The sequence below is a fragment of the Haliotis rufescens genome, unplaced genomic scaffold, assembly GCF_023055435.1.
Source record: "Haliotis rufescens isolate VD_foot unplaced genomic scaffold, xgHalRufe1.0.p SCAF_12, whole genome shotgun sequence".
Lineage (NCBI taxonomy): Eukaryota > Metazoa > Mollusca > Gastropoda > Lepetellida > Haliotidae > Haliotis > Haliotis rufescens.
The window spans coordinates 29,400,772-29,427,085 of NW_025963802.1; the positions used below are offsets into that span (position 1 = coordinate 29,400,772).

A 26,314-nucleotide genomic window follows, 5' to 3' on the forward strand; every position below is an offset into this window, starting at 1 on the left:
TAGAATGAAAATTATTTTTATTGCCGCAATTTCCACCATGTACATACTCTCTTAGTTTTGTTTTATTTTATGCTCAATAACAAGTGGTTTATGCTATGTGTGACCAAGAAATACATTCACTGGTCAAGGATAAAAAATGAAAAGAATGAATAAAAGCCAATCAGAAGCTTCATGTACAGGCATAAGCTAATGGTCTCTATCATAAAACTGTGAGTACACGCTTAAAAAACCCATCTTATTGTCGTCAGTTTGTTGTGGAGCCAAACATCATAATCATTTGTCAACTTGATTCATAAAACACTATCACACGACATATGTACGCGAACAATAAATATAAAAAAATCAACACCTACCATGAACGCCTACACGAAAAACTACACTGGATACTATAAATAAAACATCAAACATGAGAAATTGATCTTCTACAGTTGACTGATACAGTCTCCACAAAATCCATAAAAAACGTCCTAAAAATCTGGTAGTATCTTGCATTGGGATATTCACTTGATGTCACAGGTATTACCATTTTGTATTCTTAAAGGTTTTAAAAATCAACATAATTACATGAGAGTTGGTCATGGGACAACACGAAAGAATAATGAAGCTTTCATACCCTACAAATAGCACCATTCACAACAGTATCAATATTAAATACTTCCATTCATATATACATACATCCACACATGTACACAGAGGAAATAGAAAAAAACAGGAATGTTTGGCTTGAAATTGTTGATTTACTAATACATGTATTCTTGCTACACGCTTGAAATATTCCCTCTGGTATTTCATATCACAATTTTAAAAATTAAGAATTAATGACCATTAATTCTTTGAATGTGAAAACTAACATGTTTCTTCTCATACTCAATCTGTTGCATAGATTCAATAACTATGAGTGTGAACGAGTGTTAAAGCTTCTTTGAATGGTTTTGAGGTTTTTCATGTTGAATGTGGGAGGGAAGCTACAAGTGACATAGGTCATAGATGTTTATCACAAGGACATGAAACCAAAACAATGGGTATGTGCTGACAGATCAAGACTCAAAGTCAGGTCAAATCTGATCCCACAACCAGCAGATCCTGGCACAGCTAAGGGAGCTAACTGAGACATTGTAGATCCTATGTCCTAAGTGTATGAATGTTGCATGTCCTGAATCTGCAGTTTTGGGACTCACAACATTTATCTAAAAGGGACATATCCATAATTTCAGGTGTAAAATTGGTCATACATATGAACCATTTTCATTTTCAGATGCATAGAATATGAAATGGTTTTTTTTAATAAATAGACTTTAAGTCAAGTGATTATTCTAATTCTCACGAACAAAACAAGGTCTTTCCCCATTGTTCATCACAAAACAGCATGAGGCTAAATAGAAAACAATAAGCTAAAACTGAGCTATACAGATAAAAGATATATCTGCACTCAGTTAAAAAATATAATAATTAAAGTTTAAAAAAACTTTACTGCCCTTCATTATGTTGCTTATGTGGTTCATGTTTCAAAACTATATTATTTTTTTTTCATTGTTATGTTCAGAGGGAAGGGTCTACCCAACACACAAAGAGTGTAATTTCAAGCCAACATTGAAAGTAATAAGACATGACAGATAGAAATGGAAATGTACTGAGTGACAGATAAAGCAAAAACGAGTGATTGACAGATAGGTACTTTGACATCATGGTATACATTTCATTGGATGTCAGAGATTTGGCATAGAATGCCACTATGTACAAATAATACTTTCACAATTGATGTGAAATTGATGACATTTACACACACAACATAAAATTACAGAAAACAAAAAACAACATTAATTAACAGACTGTGAGCACTTTCAGTGACTGCAGTCCATTGGAGTGCAGCGTCATTTGACCAACATAATAAGTCATCGTTCACAAACAAATGAAAGACTTGTTTGTCAACAATGATCAAGTAACAAACAATGCAGATTTGCAAATAAATAGTTTTCACTAAAGTCTACTGGATTTGTGAAGAATGATACTAGAATTTTAGTGTCCGTAGGCCTGTTCGATGTCCCTTTTCTCCTGCCCAGGATTTTGACTTTGCTCGGAAGTGCCGCAGGTCATGACTATGATCTTTATGAAGCATGGGCTTATATGTCTGTGGTTCACATAGTTCCTGAAAGGGGACAGATAAACATCATAAAACTGAGTTCATAGAGAGTACAGTGTATGATCTGTACATCTAAAAGTTTCATCAAACTAATGATTAGAATAAAAAACAAACTGTTTTTGCATTGTTTTCCAGGTAATGATTTACTGTTACTGTCAGCATGGATTTTCCAATATTTCTTGCAAACATACTGATTACACAAAATTGTAATCATTTAAATAAAATAATATGTCATCATAACAAGAAACATATGAGGGGACTCAGATCCAGATCCATGGAGGATTCTCAGATCAATGGCCGATTCCACTTATGGGGGAGATATTGGCGCATGCTCAGATCTTTGGCAAATTATCATATAGTATTAATAATTGGCAATTTCTATGGGGCTAATAGTTGCATTGATTTGTATATCAGCGGACTTTCGATAACCAATGTTGTGATTTCTCGGGAATATTATTATCATTTCATCTTTGGGATTGCATTTTAGTACCTTTCTTAAAAACGTTCCCCAAAGATTCAACAGAGAAGAAATTTCCTAACACCTTCTGTATATTCATCTGATTTGACGGTGTTGACAAAATCCTGAATATTTTCACCCTTGCCCATTTTGGATTCAGAGGCTTTATGTGAGTAATTTCTTGAATTTTTGGAAAATAATTTTGAAATGATTCGGCATTAGGGTCTTTCGGTACTAGTTTCTCCCTCTACCAGCATGAAACCCTCACAAGAAACCCTTCTTTTTCTATGGTGTCTATCGGTAATAGACGCTAAACTTACATGACGTCACCACAGGCAAGGAGTCATCTCAAGCATGATGTCATGTAACAATTGAACTGATTGTCCGTTCACGGATAAAACATCATTGCAAACATGACGTCATATAACAATGAGAATCTGCCAAGGATCATAGAGTCCTACATATGTGCCCAAGTTCCTTCAGTATGACAATTCCAGAGAAGTTCAGCTTATTTGTATATTCAAATATGAAGTTTGAGAAAAAAATTGAACATAGTCAAAATTTATTGATATAAATAAGTGGAAAATATGTGTGCTGAAGCCCAAAACAAACTTAACAAATACAAAAAGTTTTTACATTTTGTACATCAATGGCTGAGTAATGTCCATAATTAAATATATATTTTAGCTGTGGTCTTTCATCCTTTATTTTAATAAGTAAATTTCTTAAAAGAATTGTCCATCTTGCCTTTAATTATCTGTAAAACAAGTAATAAACCTGTGCTTGCCTAACCATGAAAATAATGTTCTGATATTTAAAAAGAAAAAGAAGTGATTTGATCATAGTACAAGATTCTCATTCAGTAATGTTTTAAACATTGAGTGTAATATTCCTTGTTGATCTATCTGTCACAGGTTGTCAAGACTGAGGTGAGATCCTGTTAGTCACTGTACCTGGTGCTGTTCATAGAAACACTTGTATCCGCCCTCTAGGAGGTACAACTCTGGGTAGTTCAAAAATGGGTAGACGTCCTTGTTGACCTCACGATCTCTGTTACGTAAGAACCGAGATCTGTGGACATAAAGCACTTATTATTAATACTGTGATGATTAATGATCAGTAAACTCTGAATATCATACATTATCTCACTATCAGTTCAACAATGCTGCAATCTCAACAGACGACCAAGCATATGAAGGTTCTTTGTGACATAACTTGATACAGTATACAAATAACCTTAATCTTTATTTCCAAAACTTCATATTGAAACATAGCCCACTTTGAAAGTAACAGTAAACAGTTTGTACATTGTGTATATAAAGATTATTATAAGAGCATGTGTGTAGAAAACCACAATGGTCGAACGACAACAACTATCTTCAGCTATGACGTCGTTTCTAGTGTGATGTCATTCCGACTTTATGTCACAATCATATCATTCGAATGACGTCAACAATAACGCTGGGATGAAGAAAGCAATACAGTGGTGCGCATGGAGTGCTATTTGCACTAGTGCACATGCAATTGTTGTGAACTCTGTTATTTCTAACCCTACAGGTTAGAAATAATAAATATATACAGTAAACTATGGTCATGACAGAGACAAAGTTAATCCCCAAAAAGACAAATTGGTCCACATAATTGCTAATAATGTCATGTCTGGAATAGACTGTTGTTTATTCTACTACTAACAGAGTCCACTAGTGACAAAACATGTAATAGTCTACTTACAGGTTGGGCCCTCTTTCTGATGAAAATTCACAGTGAAATATAACTATTTGTCGCTTGTTGGGATCAGAAACCATAGCAGGCTTGTTTATAAATTCTTCTAGGATGGAATCTTTGGTATACAGGTTCTTTGCTTTCTGAAAAATGAAAAATAGTCTATTTGTTACAGTGAGTCATATACTGGCAGTTTGTCCTGATGTAAAACTATGGACAATTTATAAGTATAACATGAACAAACCTTTTCACATTGAAACACATTGATAAAAAGACAAAAATAGTACATAATTAATTGGATTGTGTCAGGCTTAACATCTAGCCAAAGGTGTCTGGATGTGATTCTTGGGCTGACTGATATATAAGCATTCTTTCTTACACAAGTGCGCAAGTATGCCATCGGTGTTGCTTCTATTTGTGGAAATTTAATTCTGTCTATATAATTTCATTTATTATAATTGTTAATAAAAAAAGAACTAGAAAAAATATTAAAAAAAGATACTGACGAATGTCAGATTTGAATTCTTTTCTTAACACAAAATCCTTAAGAATGAGTGAGTTTGGTTTTACGCCACTTTTAGCAGTATTCCAGCAATATCATGGCAGGGTACACCAGAAATGGGCTTCACACATTGTATCCATCTCAGGAACCAATAGGCTACCCGACTGCCCCTTTAAGAATGATGTGAAGTGAAATGGGGTTTAACGTTGCATTCAAGATTATTGCACTTATATAGCGATGTGCATGCATGTGTGTGCATGGCTGCTTGTACTAGTCCGAAATAATGCCAATCATATAGTGCTTGCTTACTGAGTTACCATGCCGCAGTTTAACTTGTATACTGACTCCTAGCCCACCAGTCTTTGTTTTAATACCTTAATGCCGAGCACAAGGCAGGGTAAAAACAAGTACCATCTTTTAACGCTCTATCGACTAGATCACGGGGGGGTAAAAAATGAGGAGGTATTATGCACATCAGATGAGCAAAACAATATTACCACATATTATCTCTGCAACATACCTGTATATGGCCTCCCTGATACTCGTATGGATACCGACAGTCCACGATACAGAAGTCACTCACTATGTGGTCAAACTCATGGTTCAGCACACGACTCATCTACAAAACAAAGACATGGTCACTGAAACTAGTGGATACCACCATTACAGGACTCTATTTAGCTATATGAAGCATACGGGAGAGATTTCAAAGTTGTCAATGAACCTGTGACAACTAGGTGTTCAAGTGGGGCTTGATTCAAAGGTGATGATTATGAAGATGTGTCGAAGAGATACTGAAGTAAATTCATAGATTGCTCAACAATGTTGTTGATTGTCACTGTCAGTGTAGGCATGAAGCAAGTTGATAGTTTGTGTGTCATGTCTTGATTTTGTTCACTACATGGGTTGTAGCAAGAATATTTGAACACAGGTGTGCAGTCAAATACACTTTCCCATGTAGGCAAAATGCTGAGTTCAAGATTAAAGTTGGAAATGAGGAAGTAGTCAGTCATTTCAAGAATCGGTCTCGTGAAAAACATATAAACGTCAAAATGTTCCATGGTCATGTGACCAGTCCAATGGACAAACCGTATATCGTATAAACTTCACATTTTGATGATTGTTCTTCAGTGAGAATGTATCCAAACCTGACCAAAGCCCTTAGGTTCCCATTACACAAATAGACATTAACAATTGTTTTTCAATATTAAAAAAACGGGAAAGAGTTTGGTATGTGTTTGGTATGATTTTGTAAATGAAAATTGTGTTGGTCTGTCATCAAACTTCATCCAAAAATCAAAAATCAAATGTCCTTCACAGTGGTTTTCTATTTAATTTATCTCTAGTCATTACCATACCAAGACTAATTACTCATGCAAAGCATAAGAAAGAATACATACTGTTTCTGGAGATATTCCCTTGAGATCTTGATGTTTGCCTGGTATTGTGGGTAGACAGTATGGCTGAGGATGAAGAAATACACACAAAATATAAAGCACTGAAACTATCCACATTTTGGGTGGAAAGCAATTGAATATCATGTCTGAATGCTGTTTTCCATAACCAGCTTAATATTGATACGTCTGAGACCTGCTACCACTTAGGGAATTCCTCCCATATTGAGCTGATATAACTGGAATACTGTTAAAAGCAGAGTTCAAAACAGCTCACTCCAAAATTGTTAAAATATGTGCACAAACTGGTACTCATCCATTTTCTAACTTTGAATTCACTCTGATAGTTAGTGTGTTATATAATGGTGTTGTCTTAAATTAACACAAATTTGGGATTCAGCTATTTTTTACTTGTTTTTTCAAAAACAAAACATAATACATGCGCACAGTTTTCTTCAGTGTATTCAATAAAACCTAGTAAATATGGCACAACACTACACAGGTTCAAAACAGGGTATGCATCTTCAACTTCAATCTTTGTTAGATCTTGAACAAAAAGAACCCACAAACTGTAAGTACCAATCAATGAACTAGCAGTAGAAATGTTCACAGGAAGATTATTCATCCAACAAGATACATTATATACAAACTGAGTTAGGAATTGATTTCAAATAGTGCTTTTTCCTAATTTGCTGCTGTTTTCATAGCTCATAGTTTTCTTGCGTGAAAGTACTGCACTGCTAGCATGTGATCACTCTGTTGTTTACCTTGGAGCAGTCCCCAATGAGATCAGGCTCATCGTTCAACCTGTTGAGAGCAGATTTAATCTGAGCCTCAGTTTCTGAATGACAGCGATGTAGTTTCATGTATGGGGGTTTCTGAAAGACAAAAGTTGTATTGAGAAAAGCTGCAAGTTATTGTGACCCTTTTTATTTGTATATATCAAATTACAGCTTTATCATTCATTGGAGAGTGTCAGTTGTTCACACAAGCCTACTGAAATGAGGGAATTGACAGACAACTCAACCGATCAGGAATTGGCTTGTATTTTGTGTAAGAACTTTAGAACTTGCTTGGATTGAATGTCATCCAAAATGTCCTCTGTGTTTGTCCAAACTTGGAAATGATACAGGTGATAAAATCATGGAAAAGGCCTGATGCCATTTGTCTCTAGTAAAATCACTGATTTTAACTCTTGTGTTGTCCTTGTCACCAAAACTGACCTCTTGAACTGGTGCAACATAAAAAGAAGGCAAATCTGCCATACACTCTGGTCGATGCCTTTTGTTTTGAACCGGTGTTGCTTCATCTCGTGGTCGTTCAAGTCGCTTGTGAGAAAAGGGCCGAGATCGGACATCAAAGGACTGAGATCTTTGCAGGAGAGATTTTCTTGACATTGTTCTCCGTGACTGAAATTATATGTTTCCATGTTTCATCAAATGTGACTAATGATTTGAGGAAGTAAATAAATGAGGTGAAAGTAACCAAATTATGACAACAACATGGCATATATCGGTAGTCCACCAAATCTATGCAGATCTTGCACATCTACAAAACGGACAGAAACACAGACAACAGCGTAAATACTTACAACTGGGGTATCATCATCTTGTACGTGGCTGTCCTTGTTGAGGACAGGGGCACAGAATAGACTAGCCATACTATCGGGAACTGGCTCGGTGATCTGGAAAAGTCCAGAAGAAACACTACAGATCTGAAACCTTAACAGATCTTTATAATAACAAAATAATAACAAAACTATCATATACTGCTACTGGTGGATGTAAAGGCCATTCAGGGTGTGTGCATCTTTCCTTTTCTCATATCTTTCATGTGACCCTGTGTCAGTCTATTTTGTATTTTTGTACACCTCATGATTTCAGCAAGGTGAACCCCACACCACCTTTATCAAACTCAGGTTTAGAACTTAACAATAGCCCTCTAAGCCAGGGGCTAGTACAATTTTCCATATTTCCCGATTGTTTTAACACAGCGTTTATCTTAAGCCGGGCTAGGAAAGCTTTTGAGTTTAGTTCTAATCCTGATATATTGTTCTAAGTGTAACCAGAAATCGACTTAGTTACTTGAAACTAAGTCATGACATACTGAAGGAAAGGTCATTCATATTTACCTCTGCAACTTCCTGGTCAAAGACGTCAAGGAACCCATCATCGATATCATCATCAGTGCTGGCAAGAGGTGATGACTTAAGATGAACAGGACTACCAAATGGTTCACCCCTTTCCTCTGGTGACTACAAACAAGAAAAAATATTGCTATGAAGACCGCCTTTAATTGTGTTTTTTATTTTTTTCAAGAAATTGAGAGAGAAATCAGCATGATCTAAGTGAGATTTTATTAGAATGCCCGCAATATTAAGGTAGGCACAATTAATGATAGATGCCACTCACACCCATTACCCATAAATTCCACATGAACCCAACTCAGTTGTTACAAGCAAATTGACCCGTGTAGATCCGGGTAGAGAATAGGTCTTCAGTAACTCATGCTTGTCGTAAGAGGTGACTAACTAGATCGGAGGGTCAGGCTTGCTGACTTGGTTGATGCATGTCATTGTATCCCAAATGCATAGATCAATGCTCATGATGTCAATCACTGGATTGTCTGGTCCAGACTTGATTATTTACAGACTGCCGTCATATAGCTGGAATATTGCTGAGTGCGGCATTAAACTAGAAACAAACAATCAAACAAACAAATGCTTTAACCATTAGGCCTAGTTGGCATAGAGAACCATGATGTAACTTTGAGATTGAAAGTAATTACTTAGACCACAATAAGAATAAATAATAAAACATTTCTCCCCACCGACTTCACTATCCAACTCCCTGATTCACATGATTTTATTGTCCCCAAGTTCCTACAGTCATAAATATTGCTGTGTATCTCTTTCTTTCTTTGCTTGTTGAAATACACTGTACATACATTCATAGTCCTACCAAACATTCAGTCTGTCCATCAATCACATCCTTTGACAGTTAATGTACACAGATGCCTTAATTAATTTAAATAAAAAATACAATGCCTTCCACCACACATTTTTTTAACATTTGGGACGAAAATTTTCACAATTAATTTATTTAGAAAGTTTTTCGAGTCTTAAGACAAAACTGGGACTCTAGTCACGAAATGCTAAATGTTAAAATACCTGAAAGGACTGAGAGAAAGATCTCTTTTTGGACGGAGACTTGACAGGAGAATATTTCTGTGGGGAACATGTGTCTTCATTAATTATTTTCAACTTTCTTGGGGGTACTCCCACTGGAGCAGCAAACAGGAAGCGTTCATCCTGAAACACATTCATAGTAAAATAACATGATGTAAATTTTGCACCAAATAATTTCTAACTGAATATTTTGTCATTTGCCAAAAAGTTTACTTAACATATGTGCTTCAGCAATACAGATTTTGTGTAGATTTTCAACAAACAACCATGAGTCAGGTGAGTACCTTTTCTCTGTCAAAACCCAGGCCACTATCCTGTGAAGATGTGTCTTCAGGGTCGAAGGCAGGGCGGTCACAGTCCAACATGCATTCAATAGGTTTGGGTGAACAGGAGTTTTCTTTATCTTGGAAGTCAGTTGGGCTGTCAAGACGCATAGTCGGCAGCTGGGAAAGAAAAACAATAAAAAATGCACATGAAATTATGCAACCTTTCAGTTAAACAATAAGAAATGGGCTTCGTACAAATATATACAATAATAGAGGATTGAACTTGGACAATCCAAGTTTTTGCATGATATGCAAATTCCCTGACTGCTATGCTGCTCAAGTAATCAAGATAACAGTCTGAGACTCAATATCCTAAAGATGAATCCCTGGGATTCCTTCCATGTTTACCACACAATATCACAAATTTCTTTACTACACAAAAACGTTGTGGTATTCCTTTGTAACAAACTACATCCAAGTCATACTTACAGGCAGTGAGTTTATTCTCCTGAAGGCAATAGTTTTCCTTCTGCAAAAAGAAACAACAATTACACATCTATCATTTTCAAAACATTATCCACTCCTTGACAAGTGACAGACACTGATGTCCATTTATCTTGATAACAACACCATAACAATTATTATATTTACAGGTTGTCACCTGTTTAAAATTTACTGGACCCTAGGGCGTGTAATAAGACAGTAATAACCCTTAGCATTATTTTACACTATGTCACAACAGTTATCATATAATACTGAGCTTAATAATTTAGGACACCCTAGACAATAGTCCAAGTGATTAAGCATGATGGATGTGACAGGACATTGCTCACTTTGTGTATGCCTCTGGTGGGATGTCTGGGTTGGTCTTCAGTAAACTGCCAAACCGATTCAGGCTACAACAACAAAAAACACCAGTCAGTAAAACTGTCAAATAGTCAAGTGAGACAGTGAGGTTTGAAATGGGTTCTGTCAAGCAGCATGCCCTCTGCTCAAGAGTTGCACTTCTGCTAACAAGCACCCTCTCTGGTCAGCAGTTGTGTGGACAGACACAAAACATCATTCAGCTGGCCCCATAAATCAAGATGACCACTCTCTTGTAATGTCCCTAGGGGATATCCTTGGCTATCATTCTCAGACATCCCTCTTTGTTGCCTCATGTTGCTGCTTGAACAAAATTAGTTACAGACAGCATCTGCTTGCAACAACTGAGTGGTCCTTGTTTCCAGTGACACAAATTCATCACTGAAGTTATTACATATTCTGGAGAAACCTATTACTGGTTATCAATGGGTATTTTGCCTACAAAACAGCATTGTATATACCTTTCAAACAGTTCTTCTTGAACTTTGAAATCCTAAATAACTTTGAAATAAATATCTAGTATTACTATCACTTTTAGTAATCATAGTTTTCCTTCATTCTGCATTTCTTGAAATATAAGAACAGACATGAAACATCCCAAAGTAATGCTTGAGTGAGTTTCCCAAGGCTCAGCAAGTGACAGACGCAAAATCCTCGCTACAGGCACATCAAAGCTTTCAGTCACCCAGAATCCAATATTGTCATCTGCATGCTGAGATACTATGAGCAATTGCTTTTAGTTCTTTATTCCTCATCAAATTAGTAACTTGTAAACAGTCATACATGACTTGTTGTCTGCCAGTGGACACAATATTGTCAGGTTGCAGACACAGTTATTGTTTTTTGTCACACAATAGACATAAATCTTGGCTCAAATGAAGAAAAGAGCACATGACCATGAGATTAAGGAAACCAAATTAACTGATGGCATGAAATAAAAAAAACAAGATATTAATTATCCTGAAAGCAATCATCCTGCCGTTTTGTGCAACTTAGCATGGTTAGGAATAACATAAAAAATATTTTAAATCAGCCAAATACAATCAAAATTCTTCTTGATCACATAATAATTAATGATGAACAAATATAATTATATATATATTATTCAAACCTAAAAAGAGCATTTCCCAGGGATTCCATCTTTAGGATCTTGAGTCTCAGACTGTTATCTTCAAATGAACTCATCAAAGATATATTCTTGTAACACAAAACCTCTTGATAAGACAACTAATTGAAGACCAATGAGAATTCCCCAAGTCATGAACAACAAATCTGACACTTGTATGAGGCATGTGAAATATCACAATGTTCCCAAAATATCAACAAGTCTGATTGAATATGTAAAAGATCTCACACACTGCTATGGTTTAATCTCTTGAAAAAGTTCTTAACACCCTCATATGAAAAAGTCAAGCTGTTTGGAACAAGTTTCAAAATGTTTTCAATACAGTTGCCATCTTGTCATTTCCCACCTGGGTAGAAAACAGTCTGGGTTGAATTCTGAATTCAAAAGCACCTGAAATCTGGTAACAGTTCCCACCAAAAGTTTCACACAAGTTCCTCAAGGGGTGAGAAAATCTTGCAACAGGGTGGGAGCAAGGATATGCCAAGGTCACACCCTGGTGACTCTTCACACATCTCATTAACACATTCAGGTTTAATCCCAAGTTTACTTTGAAAATTCCACCAGAAAATTAGTCCCCGGGAACCCTGTGTGATTCAATCAGGCAATGAGTAACAAATCCTGAATAGTGAAATTAGCCTGGACTGAGGTGAGAGAGAGGCCCAGACCTGAGAACGTCCTGCAGAGATCTTTTGTCCCATGCACCCAGTTAATAGATAATTGTAGCCTTTGACTGCACACTGTCACAGCCATGAGGACAAAAGATTACTGGGTAGGACAATAGCTAATGCTGAAAATACCCTGAAGTCACACAAAAAGGTAGACTGTGTGAGAACCAACTGTAGGTATGTGGTAGGAGTTGGGACAATGGACAATCAGGCTGGGTTAGACCTACTGAGGTTCAACCACAGACAATGGTGAACATTTTTACAAGTGTAATAATGTTAGGACTCAAGATCAAAGGGAGGGAAAAACACTTGATGATACAAAAGATTCATTGGCTTACACTTTTCTCAAAGCTGAATTAGCTTTTTAAAGGTAATGGTGCATGTGTAATTGATCAGTTTGGATGTAACAAGCCATCCCCTTTTTATTACCTGAGTGTTTACAAATGTTTTGACTCTTTTGGACCAAACAATTTTTTCTATTGATATTGGGTAATTCCAATAATGTCCTACTGGGCTTAATGAAAGAAATTTTTAGATAAAAAACCTAAGTAGATAATGACTGACTAGATAAAATGTAATGTTACAGAATCAAAATATCTTTTGGTTCTTGCCCTTACAGTCTGTCGATGAATATACATCCAGAAATTCAGAATTGTTTTGGTTATTATTTCAAGAGAATCAGACATCACACATGATCTCACTAACACTTCACTGAGTTATTATCAGTCATTTCAAAAATGTTTTGTCTGACAAAATCAAAATCTGGTATGATCAGAAATGAGCACCAAGTCTGATAGCTAATCGCATTTGCCGAACACAATGATAAAATCTATCACAAATCTCTGCATTTGAAGCTGTCTTCTCATTCTTTATTACTATTTAGACTTGAAGAGAGAAATACTATTCCATAGTTCCTCCTTCCACTATGCAATTTTAGTGCTACAATCATCGCAAGTCCATGTCAAAGTATGGGAGATATGATCCACTTATTTATATATTCCAATATTATGTTATTTTAGTTGCAGCTTAACTATATATTTAAAATAATAAATAATAAATAACCATAAGGGTAGCACTAGCTGATCGCTATTTTGCTGGATATATTTTACGTATGGAACAACATAACCAGTCACCGTCAAGGATCCCACGCTCGCACTCACAAAAACTATGTAGACATATGAAAGTCAAACTACAACAAATATGACTTTTAAGGAGTCAAAGTAGTGCAGATATGTATCCATTTCCTGTCAACTAAAGTTCGTCTCAAGGAATCAATAATGGTAAATCACAGTAAGTTGTGTGATCTACAGATTTTGAAGAAATTAATGTAACGATATTGAATGAAATTTTGAATAAAATTAATAAAATAGGTCACAAACAAGTCCAGATATACAATGAACACCTTTTTTGTAACCAGACAGTGTAATTACATGATTAATTTGCGTGCTTCAGTACGGATTTGTTGATATAGTATTTCCGGTGTTACGTGCTCACGGTAATGTCTCTGCATTAGGGAAAAAACATCAAAACTCATTATGGCATGTATAATGCGCACCCCCTTAACACAACTGTGTGTTTTGGAAACAAAATGTGCACCATACTCAAGAAAATATGCTGCTTGAAATCACAATATAATTTTTGGCAAATACGGCTATAAACGAATGTTCTACGGTTTTCTACCGTACATGTATGTTGTGATGCATATCTGATACAATTTCAAAATTAACCACCATCGCCTCATGCATATTTTCATCCGTACTAACACCGATACAGCCTTTATCTGGAGCCTTGTAAGTTGATTGGTTTATATGGATCAGGAAGAAAACAAAGTCAAACCGCTACAATTGTTGTCAGGATATATATATATATATATATAACACCAAATGTATACTGTTTCAAATTTTTCAGCAGGTTAATATTAAGTTTCATGACATTCCACCATTTGATATGTTCACTCTATATATTACACTCTATAGTGTCACATCAGTGGTAGCAACAGGACATCACAATCCAATATTTCTTACTTCATGAAAAAGACCCCATGGTGGGATTTCTGACACTCAAAAAACCTTTCCAGTCCCTCTTCAAATTATCTGAACCATCAGATTACATAACCACTTTTGTAATCTGCCCAATCTACAATGGTGAACAACCTACACTAAGCCAGTGTTACATCTGCTATAGTTCTAACCCAGTGGTGTAAAGCATGTTTCATTTCTATCATCATTACAACATGATTAAAGTGAGTTATCAAGCCCCAGATCTGCCATAATTTGGGTCCCAGCCATCCCTGGAGGAGGGGAGGTGGATAGATAACCAGACCTAGCTGCCATAGCCTACCACCCACTGGTTCAGGTTGGCTTCACTAGAGTTAGGTAACCAGGGGCTAAATGATCCTGGGAAATTACCACCTAGGCTGGATAGGGGCTGGATTGAAGCTGACTAGAACCTTGCTGGGGACGACCCCCATGAGGTGGTCTTTGTTACTTTGTCCTTGGGTCTGAGTCTTGTAAACAGGGCTAGAGTCATCATTGCATGACAAATGGCTTTTTGAAAAGTCCTCTGCTACTCCAGAATCGTTCACACCGAGCTCCTGATAGCTCCAGAATGAAGCAATACTGGCATTTGGCTAAGCTTTCAACACAAGAGGACTTTTAGATTGGGGATGGAGGTAGTCATTTGGCTGGGTGACTGGACGGACAATGTCATAAACTTGAATGGAACAATACTAGATTGGAGAGAAAGGAAATGGAAATATTGCCTACTTCTGAACTAATCCCTGTTATTTGCAGAGCTGTCAGTGTAACACACTGTAATGTTGAACCAAAAAAAGTTCAACCCAACACTGGCTTAACAGAGCTCCAGATAAGCTTTTGGTGTTGTGGGTTTTTTACCCATGCATTTTAAAATCATTGGTTATCAGTAATTCTATCTGCGCATTCAAATTTCTGTTACCCACTAGTTTTTACACATGTGGGTATTTAAGTTAAATATTTAAAAACACTATTCATCTAGTCCCTACAAACTGGTGTTGTGTGGGTTCGAGAGCTTTATAGGACTAAAAAATACCACGATACTTCCACAAGAAAGTGTGATGGCAAATGATCATGATGTAACTGTCATCGTGGAGTTTGGCAAGGTTGACGGAATGCCCGTTATAATTTCAAAATAAGTTGCTCATTTGCTAATCGAATACGCAGGGTTACTTCACAATATTTTGATGATACGCACAAGTTTTATTTTTGTAGCGTATCTGTAATGTTCGTTGCGTATTTGATACACTTAGATTATATTTTACTGTGTATTTCTGCATTTCTGATGCAACCAGCACAGAAGCAAATACCTCTTTTCCATGAAACAGTATCAATCCTGTAAAATAATTGCCATTTTCTCTTATAGATCTGTCAGTTCTCTTCAGCACTACTACATATTGCACTACATAAATCAACACAAATGACATGCTATCAATGAATATTAACACCTATCAAACATAAAAAAAGTTTATTTTCACAGCTAAATCAAGCATGCTGTTACCTAAGAACTGACAACATTGATAAAGTATGACAAAACGTTTACACTGTTTAGATAAAGATATTCATTTATCAGAATACATGACCCAGAAACATCACAAAGCTTCTTGCCTCTACAGCCTTGCAATAATAAATCTCCATGTAATGTAGTAAAAGTACCAGAAATAGCAAGTTTCTCAAATGAGGTATGGCTAAATTGGACGTATTCCCTGTTGGAGTCAATCTCATCCTTAATGAATGCCTTGGTCTCTGGAGAAGGATCAAAAGAGATCATTATATAAGCTTGTCAGTTTTATTGAGTGGCTGTATTTCAAGGTTTATGGAAGAAGTGTTCAGAGAACATCATCAAATGGCTCTGCCTAACACATTTCATTTATGAACACTTAACATGATTTGACACACTTGTGATAATTGAAACAGATTGCAGTTCATTTCCTCTCATGTACTTTACTTTTGTTGGAAACTCTTATATTTACCTAATAGATTTCTTTATGACTCTTGTTTATTGCAAAGGTTGAATTTCAGTGATTGTGTTTGAATGGCTACTGATGAAAAGCAAATAATTACTCAATGACTGTTGTATAACTAATTATAGAGATACAAATTGATTATTAACAACAGTTTGCTGGTTTTATTAGACAAGTACCTTCTGTTTCATTTTTGTTCAGTACTCCAAAATTCATTGAGTAGTGTCATTGTTGCACAATATCATGTCCTCACATGATTTATTGCAGTCAAATAAAATTTCAAAAACTGTACAGTCATCAAAGCATGTATGTGAAAAGAAATATTACATTTGCTCCTGTCATCATAATATCAATGTGTAAAAGCAAAGAAACTCAAATGATCAAAATATTTTTTATTGCTTGTAGGGAGGCTTATTACTGGTCAAATCCATTAAGATGGTGTGAAACAACACTTGGGAATGCATGGACCCATCTCTGAAGGAACTTAATTTGACAACTAATATTTCCTGCCTTCTACTGAAGATAAATTGCAATTCAATGAAGATTACTCTAGAAATAACTTTAAGGTAGTTGTCCCTATTGAAAATAGAGCCATCTGGCATTTTATAATTGGCTGAAACACTATCTGTGGATTGTGAAGATATGACCACTGTCTGGACATGAACCTTTGTCCTTGCAGTGATGCTGACCGGGTTAGTGGACAGATAGTGGACAGTGGTCAGTGATAGTGGACATAGCTGACCGGAACTAGGAACATCAAAGAACACCTGCTACAATGACCTTTGCCCCATGACCCCAAATCAACATATGGACCTTAAATACCTTTATTCACTATTGCTATTCTTTAATCCAAAACCCTAACTGCAATTGTGCTGTAAGGGGTCCCTGGGTATAAAAATTTGGGTCACATTTCACAATGGAAACAGTTGAGGGTCCTTTGTTCAAAGATAGTTCAAAGACCAGATATGTTTTGTTTCAAGAGTGCAAGTCATAGTCTTTAAAGTTCAGACATAAGAGAAATGAATTCATTGCTAAAACATACAAAGTTTGCAAAATATACTGTTGTCTAGCTTGAGTCTTGTTGACTTGGACAGCCTCAAAACCTGCCCTAAGTGTAAATACTTTCACTTATGCACACAGAGCATACACAAAATGTTTTTTCTTCATCCCAGACATGAGAATTACGATTAAGCTAAACACCTCTTTAATTGTTAATCTTGAACATAAATGCTCACACTAATTCTTAAAGAAAGCAGACGTCTTTGTCTTTACCTAGTCTAGCAATGAACATGGTTTTAACTTAAGTCTATTATTCTGTAATTAAGCAAGCAAATATACAGGTGATTAAATGTTTCATTTTTGTTCATGGTATAGCATCTGATCCCCATTGTGTTACTGGTTAAAGTAGATGATGATTAACTGAGAAAGATTATTCGGAACTTTTTACCCTTAACATGACTAAGACAAATACTCAGAAACAAGAAACAAATAACAACGAAGACATATTCTGTGGTTGACAAAAATTCATGAAATATTCTATTATTCTATAGGCAACAGTATCAGCAACAAAATGTAGTGTTGAGCTTAAGCAACACATGACATGGTACTGAATTGTTTCAAAATTTAATTGTTACTGGTACATATAAGAAACATCATCTTAGCTGAAGAGTGCAAAAAGAATTTGTCAAAGTCATGGCAGAAAAAGAAATTGGATCAATCCCAAAATTCAAACCACATTTACTTCCAGGAACAGAATAGTTTATAAGAAATGGGAAATAAATTAAATTCTTGTATTATGAATTTGATCGTTATACAAACTTCGTCTTGAAAATTGCCTGGATGGCAGGTTTCTCTGATGACATAGAACATAACAAACCTGTAGACACACTTACCTTCTCGGTGAAAAAGGCAAACATATAAAATCCATCATTCTCTTACCAATATCTACACATAAATGATTCTCTAAATTCTCTTAGTTTGTATATATACTTGATAAGGGAAACATAATAAACTTAAACTTTCAAGTAGATATTATCAGAAAAGTGTAGCCTCTGGCCATCTAGGTGTTTGCGCATAAAAAAGTATCTTTCCTCTGAAATCAATGACTTTGTGCTTCAGGCTATGAACATGAACAGTGACACTGAAGTGATAGGTGTTTTGGGAATTCCCTGATAAACATCTTGCATGTCTTGCAGTAAAACACCTGTCAGGGCTTATAGTGCTTATTGCACCTTACTTAGACATAAATCACACTTCCATCACTAACTCAGACAGTTCATAAACAATCAATTTCATCTAGACAATCATATCAGTGTCATATCAAGGCATATGGCATATTTAGAGTTCCAACTTGAGAGTATAGTATTTAAACATTAAACAATTATTGTGTTCATACATCCTTATTATTTACGAGACAATTCTCTGCTTTTATGCCCCGTAATGTGTGGTTTGGGCATACCTTTTCTCTTGTTGATCCTTCTAATGTTGATAAGGTAAGCCTGAGGTTTCAGATCCAGGGGATAATGTTTCAAATTCTTTTAGGAATGAACCCAATAAACAATTTTATAAACACTGCAGGAAACAAACTATGAATAATGTGACCAAGCCTTCGGTACTATAGAATATAACTATTGTCTTCAATGATAACAACTGTCTTACAACTGGTACTCATCTGTTTTTATGAAAAAATGATGAGCATGGATAGAAATGAATGTATCCTTTCCTCAAGTATATGCTTAAAGAGACTGTAAAAACACCTTGTTTTGAATAGTTTCATTACTTTTCAAATTTTATTCAATAGGAATCAAGTTCAAACTCAAGGCAATCCTGCTTGCTTGAGATACAGCACCACCCAAGGGTTATTAATTTATTAATACCTTTTGCAATATGGTAATGATGACAATAAAGGTATTATTGTAGTATTCATGGAGGATTTGGGCTACATATTTGAATCTAAGGACCCATTAAATCTTGCATTCACTACTATGACCAGGCACCAATGTATTAGTGATATAACTAATAATCTTCTAAGTTTATCCCTTCATTAATCAAATACAAACAATAACATGGAAAATATGGACAAATAACCTTTAAAGTATATCAATAATATTGGTTAAGTTGTTTTGTGTGTGCATTTCTATGTATTCAAATCAATTTTGTGAAAAAATTTAGGTGAAATATTATGCTGTCCACGGGAAATGCCAAGGCCCTAAAGAAATCAGACCATTGCAATTTAATCTAAACTTACCAGCACCAAATATGCAATCAATTGAAAACCAGTCAAGTGAATCTCAAGATTTAGCACCTTCTCAATAGCTGCTCAGTGAGGTGTGATGTGCTATAAACATAACCTGGAGCTAATTGGGCTACCTGTGCCAAAAATTCACACCTTCCACAAATAACAATGCATTGTGTAAGTCTGGCCCATGAATAAGGCAAATTAATGGTCAGCCATGACAAATATGCTTTTAGAAATATCTCGCCAGTTTAACTACAGCTGAAATTAGGAACTAAATATGCTCATTCTTGATACATTGGAAAAAAAACCAAGATTGTTGAATTGATAAATTTTGTTTTAAATGAACGTATGTTAAGAGTTATAGATATACATTTTTTCAAGTCCATATAAGTAGCATTTTCAGATACTCTGATGATACTGTAGCATAATCCCTGTATGTCCTTCATATTCTTGAAATATACAAACTTGAACAATCACAAGGATAATGAACAAGTGCACTGCCAAGCTAAAAAATAAATGGTGCACTAAGAGCAAGAGATGTACCCAAGATAATTTTAAGTTTACACAGTGCAACAAGTACTGACATTCTGAACTAATAATTCCATTTAAAAGAAAAAAACTATTGATTTCTAGGCTAAACAATTACTGCCTGAGCTATTGAAAGCGCTAGATCAAATTCTACAGCTGGCCAAGACAGCTGGTGCAGGCTCAGAACTGGTTCAGCTTTTGTTACTGACTGACATAAAAAAAGAGAGGGCTAAGGCATTCACCCTTCCACACACCACCTGGACATACAAATTTCAGCTGATGCTGACAAAAAATGTATCAGATTGGAAATGACAGTTCACAGGAAAAATGAAGAATATCATGTATTAAATTTAAAAATACTAGTGTCCTATATTTTGAATACTAAACTCTTAATGACCTTGTTCTTAAAAAAGGACAATAAATTTCATTCCGTTACAGCTTTCAAAGGTGAGCAGCATTGTCAACTGAAGAGATGGTAAAATCTAATCAGTATTTTATGACAATGAATTCTTTTAATATGTATTATGACACCTAACATTTATGTTTTTTAACAAAAGATTCGAAACTATTTGAGAGCAATACATCAATAATTTATGAAGAAATTGGTATTAGAGTTTACATAAAAGAATGACATAAATTTGACATGTATTTCTTTTGAGCATTTGAAAAGATACCTACAATGGCAGCTCATTATATTCTGTATGGCAGACATTTATTTGAACACTCCCAACAAGGGTACAATTAAAGTCTATAGATGCTCATCACGACGTAATTACAGCCTACCAAATTGTTAAAAGATAAATGCCTTAAAGAGTAAATTGAGAGATGATACCATTCTAAAATCATTAGGAAACTGTTCACCATCATAATAACTACTTAGGAATAAAAGGAATAAGTGTTTTTTCTGTGCAACATCAATTTCACAATAGAAGATTAACAAATTGTATCATGTATTTTTGATAGCCATAAAATTCTCCACATTGTAGGTGTACTAAGTAGTTCATGCTGTGATGCAACAGGGTAACACTTCTTTAATTGCTTAATTGCACAACATCAGTTCCACTCAAAAGAGTGTGTGACATAAATGTAATGGCATATATCATTTAAAATATATTAGGTATACATCTTTCCACACTCTTATTTTCTAGAATATTTATTTCAAAAGAAAATTGGTAATACTAATATATTCAGGATTTTTTACTGTTTCAGTTTTTCATCAAATATTATGTCAAGGAAGATGACATTTTCATTAGCAGGGAACTATTTCTGCATACTTTACTCTCTTTGCCATTTGTAATCAATTTCATAGATAACAAAATAAATCAGCACAACCAACCTAAACACAAGAGAAAACAATCAAAATGTGAGATCAAAGGGTTTTGCTGCAGTAGCAATTGTACAGGTAATTATCATTAGACAAACAGAGGAACCAATCATCTGGGTAGCAAAAGCTTAATTAACAACTTGATTACTTAACAAACTATCAGGAGACAAAAAGAAAACACTGAGACTAATCGGTTGAGTTTCAGGTGAAAAAACAATAGCATTGTTGACTGACTGCAATGCGAACTTATTTGATGTGTTAAACACACATAATTCTGATAAGGATTGTGTTATTGTACTCTCACTTGTGGGCTAATTAGCCACTGAGAGGTTGTATTACTTTCAAGTGAATAATTAATCGAGGAAAAACATGCCTCATTGTTATTCTTAATTGCAATACATTATATACTCTTATTTCAGTTATGTTTATTGCATGACAATAACGACAATAAAATCCCTCAAAATAATGCAAAATATTTAAACAAGACAATATATTGCATCTAATCATTGAAATGACTTGTAGTAATGGCAACACTTCATTTACACTTATATTATATATTATAAGAAGAATAGGACCCTTCAAACTTAATTTGCGCCCATGATGGCCTACTTGGTCCATGAACAACTAAACAATCCTTGCCAACACTAGATGTCAATACACCTGTTACAAGCAATCATTGTAAATTACACCCAAAAGTGTGTTATTTACATTTGTTGCAATCATATTTCATTGTTATGTTTTCAAGTAGTTTTGTTGAGGCTTAGTACCCCATAGACAATAAAGACACTTATGAAAGATGTTTCATAGAGGAAAATATGTAAGGTTTGATTGATAGGTCAAGGTAGAGTGACCACACCTGTCACAATTGCAAGTGACCACAAGCTGAGACAAGAGTGACCAGAGTCCAGTCTGTCATAGACTTGTTAGCAGGTCACAGAGGCCAGTGTGGTGGCCATCTGCTCTGCAGGATGGTTTGACCAATGACTGGCATCCACACATGGCACACACTTGTCAGCACTTTGGTTCTAATGTAGAGACACCTGATACCACCAACAGTGCTGCATCACATTTACATGCAAATCAGATTAATTATGTACATAGATAAAGCATCAGGTAATTGCCAACCTCAGTAATTATTTGCAAGGCAAGCTTAAGGAAGTGGGTTTTATCTTTTTCTCAAACAAAGATAACACAATGAAATTTTAGCTGCTGTAGGTTAAGTGTTGTCTGGAATGAGATATGTGCAATGGTACAGATTTATTTAATAAACCAAAGTATTTCTCACCTCATTTCAAGCGTTGGTGAGTCAATGGGTGATGGAGAATCGAAGAAGCATCCTGAAAATAATGGAGTCCTTATTCATAAGAAAGAATAATATTCAAAATCAAAGTAACATGAATATATTCCACTTAAAAATAACTGAAAACAGTATTAATGATGAATATCCATATATTTACAAGAACCCTGCAAACACTTCATCACCCCATCGATTTGGGTAATAATAATCTAAATCTGACACATTATCACTATAGTTCCTCAAGAATTGATTCCAAAATACAAAGACAAAAAGAATGCTTGAACTTTGAGACTGCTGAGGGGAGAGCAACTGGTCAGATATGGTATTAATCCTTGATAAAATATATCTCCCTGGTCACAGATTTGTAAAGAGGAATGATACCATGGTATAAGAACAACACAACCGGCAAGTACACAGAAACTTACAAGAGAAATATCAGTTTCATGTGGTCTGATGTGATACCTTCTTTACATGTGTTAGCGGAAACACTGACAAATCCTAACTAGATACCAGACTATATGCTTTTCATGTGTATGTCTCTAATTATCTATTCAGTTTGGTCTTAATTTTATTGCTCCGAATCTCAAACTCCATTTAGTGCCAAGAACTAACTACACTTGTAATCCTAATAAATAACAGAAAACAGAAAGGAGATAATCGCAACAAAAGACTCAAATGAATTGATGCCATAATTAGTCTAATGACCAACAGCCAAATACAATAGACTCGTAAAATAGAAAACAATGGCTCATCAATGAAAGCTTCCTTTTCATAATAGGAGACAAATTTCCTGCTTGAGGATATTCAACTGTTTTAATCTAGCATGTGTGAAATAATGGCAGACACCAAAATCCCGAGACATATGGATTAGTCTACCCGGTTTACAACCAGATAATCCCATTCAAACTCGAGTAAACATAAACAAAACTTAGTAAAACAAAGACTCTTCATTGACATTAAACTGTCTGCCCTTTTAAAGACAAGTAGGGCCACCATGGAGACATGGTCAACAGACAGGAAAATAAAAACAATAAAAGGTGTCATGACTTTTATAGATGGGACTCCTTAATGTCAATTTTGCCAGTTAATGTTTATTTTTTGGCGTACCACCATAGACATTAAGGAGTCTGCTCAGTCACTGAATACAAAACTGCTAAGTCTAAACAGGTGGCTGTCCTTTTTATCATCAAAACAGATTGGCTTAGAAACTCTTAACAACTACATCTGGAAATTCTTAATCCCAAGGGCATACTGGTATACACAACATATATTCAATACATTTCAGTTATGATGATTTTCATTCATTGTTGATATGTGAATATATCTAGCTTTCTTGTGATCTGAACACGTAGTGTATTACATATGGGTCAGATCTGCAGGAACAATATTGAGACCTTTAATGCAGCCTAAAGAGTGCAAGACCTGTGGTAAGAGATAACAGTGTAGTAAGCTATTCTGCAAATCAGAATAAATCCGTCCTAAATACTCAACATGGCCATAGTAAAATGATTTTGGCTTAAAGCATATGGTTATAGAATTTCACCAAGTCATGTATCACCTTCAATTCCCATATCCAAACATCTATTTTAATTTACATGTCATAAATATGAAATAAGATAAAAAAATATATAAAATAATACCTGCAACAATTTTATATCTAAAATCCCCAACACTGAAAGAAAAGGTAACCAAGATGAAATAAAAATCAATATACCTGACATTAACTTCTGAGATATTTAATAATTTACAAATGAAGTGATGCTTACTAGAACAACCATATTTATGAAATGACTAGTTGATCAAAAAAGTTCAAAGAGTGACCTCAGCCAGGAACCCGTTAAGGACATATTTAAAATGAGACATTACTTTCTTAATGATACAATTTTAATAAAACATAACCATAAAGATGCACTTTGCATTATCATATTCTGATATGAATCCAATGATAAAACAGACTTATAAATATACTTCATAAATAATAACAAAGTTGAAACCTTTAAATGCCAAATGTTATGATTCTGTTTATATCATCATGATCATAACTGCTTGTATAAATATTCTAAAAAACGTCATTATTGTAATTTAATGAACAAAATCATAATGACCAAAATATATTAAATAATATACATAGTTAATTAATAATAATTAACATAGTTCATCGAGTTAACACCAAGAAGCTTTTTAATACCTGATTCTGTGGATGACATTCGCTCTGGTGTCACCTTAGTTGACCCTGTTGGGGTGTCAATGCTTGACAGTGACAATCGTCTCTTTGGTGTGCCCCTGGAAAGATTTAGTTTCATGCAACTAATCGAACATATACCATTATATATAACCTACAAAGGGTCATTTGATCCATTCATGTGGATTGATATGTTAACATTCCATCACATTGATGATCATTGATATGATCCCATCATTTTGTTTTCTGCGCACACATATTCGTAAGCAATAGCGAATCTAACATATTATTTAAAAGTATCGAACTATTTTCAAGGGGGAAAAAAATCTAAACTTTTTTTCATTACATACTAATTCATGAGAATGCTGAAATAACACAATAAATGCATTTAATTGCATTTAAGACTTGTTATGAATTGCTTAGCCGTTTCCACCAATGGTAGACAACTCTGAGGGAACAAGTCATAACATGAACATGCAAAAGTGGGAATAAACAGACATACCTTCCAGTTGATAATTCACTCAAATTCATCGCTAGAGTGCTCATGGGTGAACTGACGGTAGTTTCTTTTCCAATATTCATTGTGTTGGTTGTTGCTAGTGTCCTCAAGGGTAGAAAAGGTCTGGATATACGTTCCGATTTCACAAGGCTTGGTCTTGTCTGTTTCAGTTCTCTGTCACACATCGTTCACAAGTTCCGTTTCTGTTCATGAGCTAAATATCAGTCTGTCCGATCTCACAAGATGTCTCTAGGGTAACTGCATTTAAATCCAGGTACCTTGTCCACTTGATGATCCCTTCCGACTGTGTAGGATTTGTATTAACAACAATTTAGATGGGTGGCTGTAAAAACAATGGACGTCACAGCTAAATCCCTGGCTTGGACACAGACAGATTGCAGCCCACTGTTGGTATATTGCAGGGTGGCTGATTAACGAATGGGAGCGGTTCTCGTCTCCTTCAGGGTGTTATCTTAATTCCAAGCCATCTCTGGGTTCCCTTATAACTATCTACAAACTAAACCAGAAAATAATATAAGGTCACCTGGGATATGCCCAGGCAAAGCTACTGCCGCCTGCAAGTTTGAACGCTCAGCAATTTCAGCCAATCAGAAGCGAGTATGCAGTGTTGCTGCAGACGCTTTCTTTGTAAATCTCGGTAGCTAAGAGAATATTTTCCATTTCCGTAGGGTACACAGTGCTTTTTTCGACATTTGAGACCCAAAATGTGTCCCTGATACAAATAACCTCAATTAAAAAAAGTTTGTAAACAACGCAAAACTTATTTTCTTTGTACTATATTCGTAGAAGCATTTGATCAATTAAAGGCACAACCGACCTTCTGCTGATATGAAATGATAAACTCTAACATCTGTGTTGATGCAGGTTATTAAATTATTCACGATTAATAATAGCATATAACCTAT

General features: G+C 35.2%; 1 protein-coding gene across 1 annotated transcript; it reads right to left on the bottom strand.

The window, feature by feature from the left end:
• On the bottom strand, positions 1-25,989 carry LOC124116868 (M-phase inducer phosphatase-like). The gene is made up of 16 exons (XM_046478452.2): positions 25,392-25,989; positions 24,896-24,990; positions 22,696-22,747; positions 10,502-10,564; positions 10,158-10,197; positions 9,687-9,845; positions 9,385-9,525; positions 8,347-8,469; positions 7,807-7,899; positions 7,439-7,624; positions 6,983-7,093; positions 6,222-6,284; positions 5,342-5,440; positions 4,329-4,462; positions 3,551-3,668; positions 1-2,146 (listed from the first exon to the last, which is right to left on the bottom strand). The coding sequence occupies exons 1-16, from the start codon at positions 25,571-25,573 to the stop codon at positions 2,009-2,011; spliced, it is 1,797 nt and encodes a 598-aa protein (XP_046334408.2). The 5' UTR covers positions 25,574-25,989; the 3' UTR covers positions 1-2,008.
• Between the last annotated feature and the right edge of the window lie 325 nt (positions 25,990-26,314).